The 16,831-nt window shown below is 40.1% G+C and overlaps 1 protein-coding gene across 15 annotated transcripts in view; it reads right to left on the reverse strand.

Annotated features, from left to right (window-relative positions):
* Positions 1-2,440: 2,440 nt before the first annotated feature.
* The window catches only part of SLC44A3 (solute carrier family 44 member 3), an 85,464-nt gene continuing 71,073 nt past the window's right edge, over positions 2,441-16,831 (reverse strand). For 14 of the 15 annotated variants that reach the window (XM_065071106.1, XM_065071102.1, XM_065071096.1 and 11 more), the window contains 5 exons: positions 16,533-16,616; positions 6,638-6,775; positions 5,934-6,170; positions 3,781-3,879; positions 2,441-2,700 (listed from right to left, as the gene is read on the reverse strand). In XM_065071106.1, coding sequence (XP_064927178.1) covers positions 2,695-2,700; positions 3,781-3,879; positions 5,934-6,170; positions 6,638-6,775; positions 16,533-16,616 — 564 coding nt within the window. In that variant the 3' untranslated portion in view covers positions 2,441-2,694. Of the gene's footprint in view, positions 2,701-3,780; positions 3,880-5,904; positions 6,171-6,637; positions 6,776-16,532; positions 16,617-16,831 lie in introns of all 15 variants that reach the window. The other variant, XR_010474078.1, reaches the window with a different exon arrangement.

Genomic DNA, 16,831 nt, shown 5'->3' on the forward strand with positions numbered 1-16,831 from the left:
GTTATAAAAGTACCTTTCATTCCTCTGAATCCAATCTTCATAGCAGCAGGAAAGGAGTCCACACAGTACTGGGCTGCTTTGTGGGGCAGATGGTGAAATACCACAAGTGACTTGGACAAGCATCAGTACCTGAACTGGTACCAATACCCAAGCCCACCACCTCCTTCCAGCCCGCTCTGTAGGAGCCTGCGAGCAGCACCCTGCAGGGGAAAGCAGCACTGAGAAACGAGCACTAAGCAGCATCAGCTTCTCTAGGGGTGCTTTATCCTTCTGCCTCAGGTGAGGACTCTGCTACAGAGGAATGCTACAGTTGGAGGTTGTTGACACAATTGCTGGTGCAATGTCTCTAAGATTGGGAGGTCCTGTGTTGCACCTGAAAGCTATAAAACTTATAAAGCTATGTTTTGTGAACAAAATTTAATTAAAATGTATACATTCAGAACTCTTCTGTAAAACTATTAATATAAGTGACTCTCAAAACATGTTATCACAGTTGTAATTTTTGATTAGGGGCAGTACAGCATTGCTTAAATCAAACACACTCAAATACAGCTTAATTGGGATTTTTCAGTACCTTCCTCTTTACAAAGCAAACCAAACATTGTAGTAAGTGTCTAAAAGTACCTTCTCCACCCAGGAACTACAGGAAAGGCCATAACACTGCATCACAATTGCAATGAAGAGAATTGCTGAGATTGGAAGGGACCTCTGGAGGTCATCTAGGGATTGTCTGAAAATAAGGACATTGTTATATAAAAACTTCCCTCCCTTTCTTCCACCAGGAAGTTCCTGAGTCAAGGGCCAAAACATGTAGTGTGAATATCAAATACAAATGGCAAAATACAGTGTAATAAGAACAGTTTGTTTTTTTTGTTGTTGTTGGATTTTGGTTGGTTGGTTGGTTTTTTGTTTTTACTTCCAAGTAAACCTACTGTGGCTTGTAAATTGGTAAACATCATTTTTACATTGTGGAGACACTACTACTTGGAAGTAATCTTAGCAGGAGCTGTGGCAGAGGAAATGTTTTGCCCCTCTGTAAGTACCATATCAGCACACTTTCTCCTGGTGAGAGAGCTATTGCTTGTTCTGCCTCATTTTCAGTTCCCACAGCATCCACAAGCCGGGCACCAGAAGTACCCAAGCGTACAGTTTTAAATAATGAGAGGTAGTGAGTCACAGCCAGTAGATCATCAGCTTCACCTGCCAGGCAGAAAGCAATTAATCTGTTCTTTCTCCTTTTCATCATCTATCCGATATTCCTCAACTTCTTGAAGCAGCTCATATTTAACAAAAGTTAGTTAAGAATAAAAAGCAAGTGTATAATAGCATTCCCTAGCAGAGAATTAGTCTCCTTTCAACAGCAAGAGATCAGATACGGTATTTAGATGAAACATTTGTCACTTGGGCCATCAATAAGCTTTTCTGTATGTCACTTACATGCTGTGACTAATCAAAGATTTATCAATCTTCATTACGGCAGCCTATGAGTCACTTACCTGCAGTAATGTCTCACTTCCTATACTGATACGTATTTTACTGAAATCCCTGGCTGAAGTCATCTTCCCATTCAAACCTCTCCTCAAACGAAATGTGAGAGAAGCTTTTGAACAAAGAAAATAAAATCACATGCCATCAAGTAAAATCTAAAACCACCCCACACTCAGAATGAGGTGGAGCCCACGAACATGCATCATAACAAGGGTCCAGATACGAAGTTCAGTCAAACCGCAGAACTGCACACAAGAAAATGCTGACAGACTTACCAAGGTTTGTTCTTTTTTTAGTGTCCACACTTACCATGTTCCTCTTCTGACTAAAGCCCTGACAGTCTCTTCACTACATTCCTCCATGATACCTTATGTTTCACATCCATGTTACAGCTAACATTTCTATAAAGTATTATTTATAACATCCTTTTATTTTTATCCAGCCACTGCTCAGCTGCTACTTTTTTGTCAACCTTTAAATCCAGATACAAAATTTTTCTGCTTGCTTTGTCTTTTCAGTTGCAAAGGGAAAGCAGTTGTTTATTTATGAAAAAGGGACTATTCCTCTTCCGCCCTTTGGAGAGGAGCCAGTGCATAGTTAATGATATTAACTTATAAAAACACTCCCCAAAGAGTATGATTAAAAGAAAGACACCTACGTCATAACCATTAATTATCATGACTAGAAAGAATTTCTACCAAGGGTAATTTCCATCAGTGAGCTCAGCACTGTTCCTTAATTTGTTGCACTGGCTGTTTAGATATACAGAATAAATCAGGAAACAGTTATGTCAGAGTGCCTCCTCTACAAATGTTTCTGTGTTTACTGATCCAGAGGTGACTGGGCCAGTGTTCCCAGAGAAGCACGGAAAAACCCCCTGTTAGCTGACACAAAAAATTAAAAAGACAGCTCCATGACCTTGTCAACTTCGTATTTTTAGTCAGACAACAGAGAAATTCACAAGGAGTTTGTTTATTAACAACTTTCAGCCCATGATAACAAGTATATTAATAAAAATCAGATGTGCTGACACACAAAATACATTATTCATACAAACATTGTGTGTCATTTTACCAGAGCAGAAGGTACATCAGAGCCTTAGAGAACGAATACTTTGTCCTGGGGTACTGGTAGCCTTCACTTTTTTTTCTGTGACTGTTTTTGCTATTGCTGATCTGACTTCATCCTTCCCGGTGCACTTCACATTCAAGTCTACAAAGAGAGAAAAAAGTCAAATAATGCATAGCACTAGTCCTGTTACTGCATTTAAATGCCATAAGAGTAAACTGGGAAAATAATTAAGGTTCTTTTGTGTCCCAAATCCAGAGTCCTCTCGCAGGGAATACCCCACCCCGGTTTCTGTGCTTGGCAAAAACATTACTGAAGAATGCAATAACAGACCCAAACAATGAAAAAATTAAATACAACTATCCCTCCCTGTAGCAATAAACTGAAGCAGTGCTCTGTAGCCCAACTGCCTATAGCAGAATGCCCACAAAATTGTGTGCGAGTTTGCTAGAGCCTGGTACCTCTTGAAAGGAGATAAAGAAAACCCACCAAGATCTGTCACAGTTGTGTCAGAAGTAGCCAGCAGGGCACAAGACAGAAGTAGTAGCGTCCAGCAGGTACAGGTGCTGGAGCGCTTGGTAGGTACTGGTGCTTGGCCCCCCTGTGCTGAGGAAAATGAGTCCAGATTCTGAACTTACTGGGGCAGCCTCTCAGGTTGGGCAATTTGCAATATTTTTTCAGATGTCAGTTAGTGAGCGTTGACTCTCAGAACTTTCCCAAGCCTGGGTGTGGGGGAACAATCCCTTCTGGCACTTCAGCTTTTTTACCCCAGCATAAAAGAGAGTAAGTAAATATATACACTGATGGAAAAGAAAGAAAGAAGCAGGGTGGGGATGGAGAGGGAAGACTCTGTTCTTACAGCTCTGGAGCTTCAGCAGTTCCAAAGTGAAATCCAGCAGCCCACCACTCTTCTGACTTTGCTACAGCAGATATGTGAAGGACTATCTAAACAGGATTTATCTCCCACCCCCTTGCCATTGTCTGATCTTTCTCTGCTGGGCACACTGGGGAATGGGAAGAAGGATGAGAACAAATATTTGATCCATCAATTTTGCACAGAGGGTTTCCTGAGGAGGGAAAGCAACAAAAGGAAAAACAGGATACTGCATGTTGCTTGCTGTGAGACATCAGGAGATACTTGAGAGTCTACATCCATTCTTCTTGGGACATAAAGCCAAACACATTAGCTGGCAGATAAATACATATCCCACACTCCTGTCTCACCATAGGTTGGAGCTCTGTCCCATCTTCATTGTCCTGGAAAGGTCTTGTGCTTCTGTGTCTTTGCCCTTCTGTTAACTTGTTACTCTGACTCACAAAAGTCTACAAGCAAAAACCAGGGTGAGATCATTTGGGAATGTAAACCATTATGTAAATAAAAAATACCTGGTAAAGGAAGATAATTAGCCCAAGGCTAAGAAACTGTAGCTGGTTCCTAACTGGAAGGCACTGCATGACACCAGGAGAGACTCAGGAGACACAGCAAGGGTGAGGAATGCAACTGGGAAGGAGGAATCAAGAATGTCTGTTGCATCTGCTGCCACAGGAATGAGGACACTGGGTGTCTGAAATCCCTCACCCAGCCCTCCACCCACTGCCACATATTGTCCTGAGGGCCACAGAGCCTCCCTTCCACCCCCAGATGTTTGTAACCCAACTGTAACACAGACGCCTCAAGTCAAATGCCTTTATGTCTTGGGAAACTCCAAGTTCTCGGCTACGTAACCGTACTCTTGATCATGCAATGGGGAGGAGTTTGGACGTGCTGCCCCCAGTTTTTCCATACAAGGTTATACAGCCTGTCCTGCTTGGAAGACTCCTTACCCCTGTGGGTAAGTCCTCTCTTCACCCAAGGCCCTAGGGCATAGCTAATTGCAAGGAATTAAGACCAGACTTAAAGAGAAACTACCGCAAAGTTTGGAAATGGAGAAGGAAAAGCCTCTGTTTCATGAAGTAGAATTGGCTTAAGAACTATTTTAACATTTGGCAAAAGACAGGGAGAAGAACAGAGGTCAAGGTTTTAGAGTTTTCCATTCGGTAACATATTCCTATTCAGGACACGTGCTTAAGTACTGTTCTGAATCAAGGCCAAATAATATCTATCTGCTTTCTTCTGTACAAGGGGTTAAGCCTATCTTTAGCCTACCTTTTTGTTGGTTTTTGTTTTCAACAAAATTCTATGAAAATTACAGGGAACCTAACAGCAGCATTAAAACAAAACAAAACAAAACCCAGTTCTTCTGACACTGTCTTGAAGAAATCCATCCAGAAGATTCATATCATATGAGCTATTCTGGCTGCTGAGTTTGTTTTTCATGAATTACTAAGATTTTCTTTGTCGCATGGTTTATGAAGGAAAAGACAGAACTGGCAAAAACAGCATGAAAGGAAAAAAACATCTTCATCTTCAAATATTCTCTTAACATGAAAGCGATATGCATTCAAATGCTTCAGATACAGCTATTAATTAAAGCTCCCCATCACTATTAGCAATGCAATGATTCTCCACGGAAATGCTTGTAATACAATACAGCATTTATGAGGGCAAAGACACAGAACAATCAGTCCAGAGGCAGAAGAATTTAATCAAGAGACAAGACAGTATTTTGCCAAAAGAATCTGTATAGGGATGAAGCAGAGCAACTTGAGTTTGCACTAAGCTTTTTCAGAACTATAGCATACATAGGATATGGATGGCTACCTGATCTGCTGCTGGCAGCAAGAAGCTCCTTGTTGTTTACTTGTGCTTGTCACAGTACAGTAAGTCACAACAAATATAAACATCTAACCTTACAGCACCCTATGGGTCTCTGCAGCTAGCTTATCTATTTACTTATATTTGTTATTACCAAAAATATATTAAACATATATCTAGTAAGGCCTACAAAGTCAGTCGTTACTTAGAATCACCAAAACATTCTGCTTGGAAGAGACCCTCAGGATCGTCAAGTCCAACCATAACCTAATTCTAGCACCAAACCATGTCCCTGAGAACCTCATCTAACTGCCTTTTGAACACCTCCAGAGATGATGACTCCACCACTGCCCTGGGCAGCCTGTTCCACTGCTTCACAACCCTTTCTGTGAAGAAATTTTTCCTAATATCCAATCTAAATTTTTTCCTATATCAAATCTGCTCATAGGGTATGATCTAAAAGAAGGCAGCAGATCACAGCTAGCACACAGGAGCCAGAGGGAGCCATCTCCTTCAGTTTATAAATTCATATATGATTTGTGTCCTTGAGCCCATCTTGTTCTAAGGTGTTGGAAAGGTAACAGCATGGGTTGTGAGTTCAAAATACTACATCTTGGGGAAAGAAAAAGCCCCAAAAGCTCAGAATGGCTCACGTATCTTTGCTGTTATCACTGAGGTTTACCAGCAGTTCCTGATCCACAAAGTATGGCTTCTCTTCAGATCCATCATTTGTTTCCATATCAATAGCAAAGCAAAGGAACATGGCATCTGCTGTCACTTCAAACACAGAGAGAAAGCTGTGGGACATCAGGTAGGCAAAAAATCCAATCAGCAACAGAGGAACTACCCAAGCTTGCAACTCGCGATGGTAGTTGAATGCCATCAATCCTCCAAAAACAGTAAAACACACAACAAACACCTGTAAAGGGTAGCAAGAGAGAAATGCAGCCTCATTAATCATGGAGAAATGTTTCTTCAAAAAACCCTCCACCAACCCCTAAGGCAAACACATTACAACCAATATTTTAACAGCACATCTCATCTAGAAGAAAGGTATGCAGTTTCTGGCATCAGATAATTGTCACACTTTGTGTCCTACTCAGTGTGTAAATTCTGTAGGGCAGAGGCAATCTTTTACTACATATTTATCAAAGATTCATTGCAATGGGAACTGTAAAAGGGACGCCAAGGACACTGCTGAAAAGCAACCAAACAACTCTGTAAAGACTATGAGAAGGATTAAATTCCTCAAACATCTCTTATGAACTCATTTTACAGCATTAACGACACTGAGTTTAACAAAGATAAACCTTATTTACTTTGGGTGCGAGAAAAGAGAATCAAACCCTGATTTTTCACTTCATTCTTACAGAACAGTACTCTTACCTTTCCTAAAAATAGCATAAAATCTCCAAAACAGCTAATGGATGCAAGTTTAGCAGAACTCTTCGCGAAAATAGAGACAGCATCCTTTGCTGACATACAAAAACTTGTCCCATTTATGGCTGTAGTTGTGTATGCATGCTGAAATAAGAGAAGATAATAATGCAGTAAAAAAGGACTCTTACAATCTAGACTTTACTTCGGCAAAATACAAAGCCTTAAACTCTATTTGAAAATACTGATTTTATGAATATAAAGAGTTATTTTGCATGATATGGCAATTTTTTTTCAGTGACTATAATAACTATGCTTCTATTTTCAAATAGTTTTTCTACATAATTTCCACCATTAGCAATTGCTAGAATAGTGACTAAATAAATTTCTGAACACGCCCCTATCCAATTTATTTCAGAACACTGGAGTTCTCTACCCTAATTTTTGTTAATGAATATGACACAACTACTACAAAGCACTTACCTGGAGTCACACTATCCAAACTTACTTGCCTATCTTCTATGAATCTATCGCCAATACTGCTGGTAAACTGTGTAAAGTGGAACAAATCAATTTATGTAGTTACCAAGTCATTTAAAAGTTGATGATAAAAAAGCTTTTATACACGGCCCTTTCAAACTATTCATACACTACTGAAATTCAAGCTCGTGGCTATTAGCCATAAAATAAACCTTTTCATGAAAGATGAAACCAATTGTGAAAATGTCTGGAAAGGATTCTGGACTAGACCTGTGGGTGTTATGTCACAAAAAGCCACCAGAATTTCAACAGGCTGTAAGGTCACTCACAGTTTTTTGAGGTCTTGAGAATTTTACAAGATTTCTCTTTGTGGAGACTCGCCAGGACAGATGGGGAGGACAGAATATTTACCTTCATGAAGTGGATTATTTTAGCACTGGTTGTACATATCTTGACACATATGTCCCATTTATGGAACTCAACAAAGATTTGAAACTATGTCCAAAATATCAGCTTAGAAAAACAGCACTCAAGATACCTGAAAAATATATGCTGAACTTTACCAGCAAGTCTTATGAGTAGTTTCCCTTTACTCAAAATATTAGAAGGTTGATTATGCCACAAAATACTAGTTACATCTGGTACTGTCAGTAAAAATCACAGTGTGCAAGGGATTACTGTTCTGAAAGAATGTACACACCCCAACATGTACTTGGTGCTTAAATTACTTTCTGTTTCACCTGGAAGTGAAAAAAAAATAACTGGTTTGCTGAAAGTAAATTATACTGGCCTACTGCAAAACAGTTCCTGTTCAATAATCTGTTTTTTTCTTACAAATCAAAATATAATATAGCTTCAGATATCTGAAGGCAGAGAACATTTATTTCTGCAGAGCCCAGTTTTACCCGATAGCAATTTTTGTAATGTACTGTAGTGTAGCAAAACTGTAGTGACATTATCTTAAAACATTACAAAGAAAGAAATTATATGCAAAGATCCTTTGTCTCTTTATTGTGGATATTATTTATTTTATATAGGACATGGGAATTTTTTCCTCTGACTGTAAGCAAAAAAGAGTAGAAGGAAACAGTGACATCCTGTAAATACTGTACTTGCATAGTAGCAAATACATCCATAAATGGAAAAAGTACAAATAAAGACCATGGATTTATTGCCCACTCTAAGAAAAAATCAAAGACTCCACTGAACTCTACAGAAACACGCAGAGTATCTGCATAAAAATCTGTTTAAACAAGCAAGCTCACTTCATTCCTAAATAGGAAACAATGCTTTATGTGCTAACTTTCATTTATGCTGACACCGTTCCTGTCGCCAGGGAGGGCTGTAACAGCACCAGCAGACAGGTGTGCGCGTTGGCTCCACCAGGCACTGGTGGTGTCCACCAGGCAGTGGCTGCACCACCATTGCCTTCCCGGTTGCCTGTCCCTCTGAAAGGGCAGCGCCCTTGTCCCCTGCCTCACTCAGCCGCAGCTCTGTCCGCAGCCCCCCGCTGCCCCCACGGAACCCACTGCCCGCCAGCCCGCCCGCAGCAGCCTGGACCCAGGACACGCAGCGGAGAGCAGGTGGTTCGGCAGGGCCCACGCCAGCCTTGCTGGGTGCCCCTTCCTCAGGACAAGCACAGGACAGATGAACTCCAGTCAGGCTCCCTCTGTCTTCTGTCTGTAGCTGTCACTGAGTATTTCAAACACGGGTAGACTTATCTTTATAACATGCTGTGAGCTAAGTCTGTTCCATCGTTCCCATTAATAGACAGGAAACTGAGACAACACGTGGAAAAGGGTTTTCTAAGTTTATTTCTGTCCCTTAAGAACTAAATCCACAGACCAGATCCTGATCTGGTGAGGTCAGTATAAATTTTGCCAATAAATTAATCAGAGATTCTGTATTCTTTATAAATAGCAAAAAATGTCCTGTTTTAAAAATTAAAAAGAATGCTGAAAATCCATGTGCACTTGTACAAACACTGTTTCCAAACTTAAAATAAATAACCATTTGTTTGCACACTAGAATTAGCCACGTTGGTATCTGAGGAATGTGCAATGAAAAGAATTTCTGATATTTATTAACTAGAACAGGTATCTTGGAAAGACTGAAAATACTGCTGGAGACTGAATACTACCTGCATAGGGATTTGTCTTGTTACAAAACAGTTGATAAAAAATGGCATTTATGACTATCACAACTTCAACAAATCAAGTAAGTATCAACTAGTCATAACATTTAAGCAAGAAAGGCAGCCAGGTAATAATCCAAACTTGCAGATGGAATATGATAGAGACAGAAATGAGGGAACGGCTGAAGGCTACAAAACTAGTCATTGTCACACGTGAAGCAAGAATGTTACTAGTACAAGCTGAAGACCTTTGGGCAAAAAATACATTTCTGGGAAAAAAAAATAAATATTTGGAGGGTTTCTTGTTCAGCCTAGACTGTGGATCCATACACTTTCCTCACAATTCCTAAGTTTCCCATATAAACCCCATACCCTCATCCCATCCAGCCACATAGAAATCTACATGTACTCACTAACAATATCTGCCTAACATTTAAGCAAATGTATGTTTCCATGAAACTCAGAGTTGCACAGAAATAAGCTCAAATGACTTCTCATCCTTACCCACCCAAGAACACCTAACACACACAAGCTATTACCAATATTTGCAAATCATTTTGTAGTTTGGACTAAGATGCTTAGATATCCCATTAATTTTCCAGTTGCAGAATATGTGCAACAACCCAATCCCTTTTAAAGAAAATACAGTTGCGAAGGCTAAGATGGTAGAGGACCATCAGTTAAGAACCTGCTATCATTTAGAAGCAGGTTATTTAAATGTTTTGGGTTTGGTTCTTTGTTAAGGAACATCTTATCTTTTCCCATGCACAAAAGCTCTAGTGGACTTGGAAATGTTTGAGGGAAGGGCAGAAGGAATGATCCAAAAGGTATGGAATGTCTTCTGTCTGAGGAACAACTGAGTACACCAGGCTCTTCTGTCTGGAAAAGAGATGACTGAAGGAGGATGTGGTGAAAGAGCTAAAAAATCAGGAGAAATGCAGAGAGGGCAGGTAGGGTTAGATGGCTCACTGTTTCTTCCAGAACAAAGACTAGGCAGAAGAAGAACCACATGAAGCAGTAGGGGCCAACTTTGAAAACAGATGGTGTTTCTCTTCACTGTAAGTCTGTAAGCTGTGAACTGCTGGACAAAGGATGCTCTAGCTGCTAAAAGTTCACATGAGCTCAAGCGAGACTGGGAAAATTCAGGGAAAAGTAATCCACTGAGAGTTATTAAACACACAGAAAACAAACCCAACTCAAGAAGTCTCTAGGCTGAAAATGGATTCAGAAACAGCCACTGGGGATGGGGAAATACACACTCTACTTTAGCATTCACTCACAGCCGCTCTTGGAGATGGGATACTGAGCTAGACAGAGATTCAGTCTGGCGCAACACAGGGCCAATATTATGGGTTATATCTTTGCTTAATGAACTCATGTTTTACAACGGTAGCCTCTGCTATGGTGACAAGCACGTAATAGTGGCATTGACAGCATACCACTGACCAGAAAGCGTGGGAGACAGTGGGTCAGGAAAAGTCTTTTTCCTTGTACCAGCAAGTTGGTACCGTATCACCATCTTTGTGAAGAACACAAGCCTCCTCTGGCTTGGAGCCTGAGAACTAGACACTAGTTTCTCAGTATTAGGATGAATAAATAAGGAATGTGAATGTTTACATATTTCCAAATACCACAGTACGGGGGGAAAAGAAAAAAAGTGCATTTAAAGAATACATCCTTCTGTGCTTCGCAACACAGAATGTCAAGGGTCTTGGAAAAATTGACCTGCTAGTTTCATGAGAAAGGCACTGTGGCTCAGATCCAGGCCATAAGTTCCCCAATTGTTGTGAATAATTGCTACTTTGTGTAACAGCTGAATTCAGTCCACCATTCTAAGACTTGCTTTAATAAAATGAGCTTGGGGAAGAGGATTGCCATAGCAACAGAATCTTCTTAAAAAAGGAGCAGGAGGCATGCTGGTCTCACATCCTACTTTGGCTTTTTCTGCTCTGCTGTATTTTCAGCCTGAGCTGATCTTGCTGCTGCCAACTCTCTTGGGGGCCGCCCTGGCTGGCTACACCCACTGCACTGCTGTGCAGCTCAGGCAGGACTTTTTTAAATGTCCAAGCTTGCAAGTGTCACAGTGGAATCCCCTCAAAAAACAAAATCCAGTAGCAAGAGGCAATGACATTTCTGTGGCTGCTGTACAGCAGTTAGTGACCCAGCGAGACAGATGCATCGCATCTCACAGATAGTGGTGGGAAAGTAGAGCAATGTGGGCCTGTGGGGCCCACAAAGTGCTGAGGACATGCAAGACTGGAAGGGACTTTCAGCCACTCCGGTCCCTGGCTATTTCAGATTAGCACATTATATGATTTCTTTCCTTAAGTGGAGAGCTCCCTCTTTAAACTACTGACGGCTTTTTTCTCTCTCAGCTCTTACATTTGGAGCTATTCCAGACCATTGTCCCTCTGGTCCTTAGGAACCTTCTTCCAACTTCCAGACAACATTTACTCACGAACAGCTTACATCTACTCACTCTTCTACTGATCTTGCCTTGGCTCTTATACCCTCTCTACTGTTTCTCTTCTTGATATACTCATAGATGGCTAATGGCCTTGCTCTTACCATTCGCTTGTCACAGTAGACACACACCAGGATATTCCAGTTCCCCTCTGTGCAAGAAGCCAGATCACCTAACCAGCAACTGGTACAATGACATTTATCCCCCTCCGTCTGGTACAAATATTTAATCTCATACCTTCCAGACTGAACCTGCCCTTTCTGCAGCCTTGTTAAGTAAAGGCTATAGTCCTGTGGTTTACAAACACACAGAGAATATTCTCCTCCCCCACTTCTAACAAATAATCAGACACCTAATATACAAACAGTTATTTTTGACTCTTAGGTTAATTTTCATCTATAAGAAACCCCGCAATAGACTCCCCAATTTTCGCAAGCAGTCTGAGAAGCACAACCTTCTTTTATTTCTATTACAACTTATATTTGCAGGCTGGACCTACTGGAGATGATCTTGTCTTTCAACTTTCCTACTTCTTTGTGTCATCTACTCCCTCCATGGCTCTCATCCAGTGGGCAGGGCCAACACAACTGTCTCCTGGGGGGGCAGCTGGCTGACCTCTCCTGCAGCATCTCACTGCTACACCTGGGATTTCAAGCACAGGGGGTCAACCACAAGGATTCTGCTTTAAGTACCCATTGCATCATGATTACATCATTACTGGAGTTGCTTACAGTGGCTTCTGCTGTTAGTGTGACAGTGTTCTCATTTGGGATTTCTGAAATACAAGCAAACTGAACATTTCCAGAGACTTGTTCATAAATTGCTTAAAAGCACTGAATCACTGGTCACTCACTTCATCGCCTTTTATTTTCTTTCCCTCTCTCTCTCTTTTATTTTTTTTTTTTTTTTAATGGGACAGTGGAGAGGAGAAAGGTTATCAAAGCAAGAGTTAGTCTTGTTCATCCCTATTCCCTACATGATTCACCCTACAGAGAAAGTAAAGACCTAAGGAATTTTATATCCTGTTTATTGCATACATAAAGGTTCTAGAGGCAAAATAACGTATTTAAAATACAAGTTAACTGAAGAGGAACATTTTAGCCAACCGTATTTTCAAGATAATAGAAAATTTAGCTTAACATCTAGAAGTAATTTTGCCAGTAACATTAAACTGCAATATTGTTTTTGGGAGGAAAAAGAAGTATTTGATGGGATGAGGCACAATGTGTTTGGCAGTGCGGAGAAGAACTGTACTTACATTAGCATGCATGAATTTTGGTTTTATCTAGGTCACTTCTCCACAAGGCATTTAACCACAGCCTCCTGATAGGCTCCCATCCAAAGTTTAAGAGATAATCAACTGCCATGGATATACGACCACAAGACAGACTTGCTTCTGTTTTTTCGCAGTAGACAGTTGCTGGCTTTCAGGATCAGTGAAGGGTCTCAAGACCAGCAACTGCAGGCTCACAGCCCACCGACCTCAGCAATGGCCACCACAGGGCCCCGAACGCCACACTGCAAGGAACTGTGCTGATCTAAACAGGGAAACCACATACTGCTCAGCTGCTCCTTCAGAAATCTACGTGCTGCACTTTGCAGCGGTTGCTTGCCAACGGGCTGCAGATGAACCCAAAGCAGGAACAGAAAAACAAAACTATCCTGAAATAGATATATTGTTAAAAAAAAAAAAAAGTCACTGCATATAATTACTGCAACAAGGCTGTAAAGAAAAAAAAAAAAGGCAAGCGTGCTTTGATGTATCAAAAGTTAAGACTGCCACTACAATTTAAGAAAGCAGGAGACAGACAGACCTTGTAGCTCCCAAACCGCATTAAAAAAACAGTATATTCTTTTTACGGAAGAGAAATTTCAGTCTCCCAGATTTTACTTGAGATGATTGGATATGTTTATCTGGAACATACTGAAACCATCAGGGCCAGAAGATGAAAAATCTGTGGTAATTCTGACAAGTGTTGGCAAACAGAACTGTCAAGTAAGGATAATGACTTTATATTCACAAAGCACTTTTCATCCAGATAGAACCCAGAGTGCTTTACAATTGTTACTAATGGATTATACACACACATGAATCACTTTGCCCATGACTGAAATGGAACAGCTTAAGGAGTGAACTGTTTAACAGCACATAGCAACACTACACCACAGTTTAGCACAGGATCCAGTTGCAAATTCAAGAGAAATTTAGGAAGGCAGAATGTAATTATCCACACTGCAATTTGCACAGGATGCTGGGTTTACATTACCCCTCCTCCAACAACCACCACTGGAAATATGGCAACCATCAGCATCTAGCACAGCACTCTGCCATGATGGGAAGATGACAGGGTACCTTTGTTGGCCACATTTCCATTAAGCTCCAGGAGATCTGAACAAAACTTAGCTGAGCCTGCAGAGAATAAGTCACTTCAGGGATGCATCCAACTGTCAAATTCAGTGTTAAATCCCACCTGAAAGATGGCACCTCAGCCCAAAAAGTACTCTTTATAATAGAACACTTGGTCCATACTGCATGGGAGGAAAGAAGCTCGCACTCTATCCACCAGCGTTACTTCCTCCAGCACCTGCTTCTCATCTGCAGGTTTCCCAGAGGGAAAACAAGAGGCTATGTTTAATCTCAATTAAAATTCTGAATGAAGGAGCAGAAATAATCTAAATAATTTAAACAATATAACAACAGGTTGAAGAAAATAACGCAGAAGTGATTTTTTTTTTTAGAGTTTCAAGTAATTATATGCTTATTAATATAGTGGAAGTAATACTAGAATAAAAGGCAAAAATATAGTAAGGAATGTTAACACACACAATGAGCTTTGGACCAACTGTTATAACAGCTGTTCCACATTTCAGTAATTTCAACTCACACAAAAATGAAAACCTGAACTAAAATATACTTTAAAAATGTTAGAAACATAGGTACAACCAATTTTTAACCCCTCCCAAGTCCTACTCTCAAACCCATGTGAAATTTTAAGGCTGTAGCCAGCAGCTTTCATGGATCTCAGTAAAAGCCCCTAAGAGTTCAGTACCTCTCTTAATCAAACCATATGATAAGATGTTTAAAACAGCAGAGTTCTCTCTTTTTCAGCCCTGTTTTTTTTGGTGGTTGTTGTGGGTTTTTTTGTTGTTTTTGTTTTGGTACGTTGTTGTTTTTGTTGGTTTTTACATTTGAATGCAAATTTTGCAAAACTGAAGATAAAGGTTTTCAATCTGAGTGAAAATATATTTTTTAAAGAAATAGGCTGGAATATATTCTTTATAGGGAAAAAAAAAGTAGACACATGAATTACTCTACAAAATGCAATGACCTGAGACCAATGTTGCCCCTTCATACGGATAAAATTTCAACTAAAATCTTACAGCATGTTCTTGCTTTTCTTCTCTAATCCTTGCCCAAATTGCCGAGGATTTGGAGAATGTGGAACACCATCATCCTTGCCAAAAAGATATTCAAACAAACAATTCTCTAACAGCAAACACAGTATTATGATCATTAGGTTGAAAACTACAACTCATATAAAAACAGAAATCTGCCTACAATAGATTAGGAAACAGGAAATCTTGTAAGGGAACAAGAGCTACAATACAGCCTTCTGAAACAAAAGGAAGAACATCACAGTAATTAATTCTTCTTTTAACAAACACATAGCATAAAACGGTTGGAGAAAGTAAACACCAGGATGCTGGATATCTCTTTGAAAGGCAGGAAGCCAAGGGGAAAGGGTCCTACAAATAGAAAGCCTGGAGTCAAAACGAACTGAGATTCCTCACCAAGGCTGCGGCCATAAGATCTGCTTAAAAAACTAAGTCTGGAAAACTCATTGTCTACAACAAGATTTCACTGCACAAATATTTAATCTAGGCTGAACTAAGTGAAAAACTTTTTCTTCGTAGTTGTCCAAGATTAAGCTTAATTTATGCACCTAATTTAGAGGAGAAGTCAGACCCTTTATCGGAATTGTCTTGTTTACTTCACTACTGCCCACAGCAATGAGAACAAAGAATGCAACAGTCAGAGAGTTAGGAATCAGCATGAACATCTGATTCCATTTCACATTAAGAATACCACAGTCACCAGTGATAACAAAAGAGGACTGACAAAGAGAAAAATTAACTATTTACAATGATGTATATAGAGCTGGAAAACATTTGGAGAAAAGGATCAGGAAGTAAAAACTAGGAGTCAAGTATCTGAAAAACTGCTGTATGTCAAAAATCATACATTTCCAATAAAAATAAATTTGAAACAAAACTTCTAACAGAACAAGGGTGTCTTCCAAAGAAAGATAATATTTTATCATCTTGCTTTTTTATCATGGATCATATTCCCAGATATATTGATAATGGAAATCAGCCAGGAGTTCAACTCTCTTTACTCAGGATTTTCAGGTGGAAAATACTGTATCCAATTTAATGACAAGCTCCAGGTGGGTTTCTTACTTCTTCATTGCTTCTTTCCACCTGGGCCCTCTGCAATTCAGTAGTCTGTCTGGCACAACTCAAGAAGATGGTAAGTCTTCTTACATTCAGGAATCATGAATGGCCCCCTAAAAGGGCCACCTCAAGCTCTAGTAAGTTTTCTAAAATCTCGCACCTTGCATGTTTGTCAATTCTCTGTTTCTTTGCAATAAATCCCACCTACACTTGAAGGCTTTTTTGTTTGTTTAGTTTAGTTGGCCAGCAGGTGACTTTGGCTCGCATGCACTGGGTGTTACTTTAATTGTACTAAGCAGAGCTAGCATGCACACATGGTTTCTAGCCTACATATGCAGATGGTTCAGTGACAGACAGATGACAGAGCGTACCTGGTTAAAGTATCTTAAGCAACTTTCCTGGCTCCAAAACCAGCAGAAACAGCACTTGAACAGGCACTTTGCACATGCACTCTCCTGCAATAAAATGAATAAAATGAAATGTCTGGTGACTGGACACAGAATTAGACTCAAACAAAACTGCCATTTTAGAAGAAACTTGCTTTACAGGTGACTGACTCTACCAATAAAGCATTCACTTAGGCAGCAGATATTTCCTTTTGGATTACAGGAACTGTTTTTAATTCAGACTCTTCCCTTCAGTATTAATGACTGATGAGCTATTTTTTTTT

This window comes from Columba livia, chromosome 8, assembly GCF_036013475.1.
Source record: "Columba livia isolate bColLiv1 breed racing homer chromosome 8, bColLiv1.pat.W.v2, whole genome shotgun sequence".
NCBI classification, from domain to species: Eukaryota; Metazoa; Chordata; class Aves; order Columbiformes; family Columbidae; genus Columba; species Columba livia.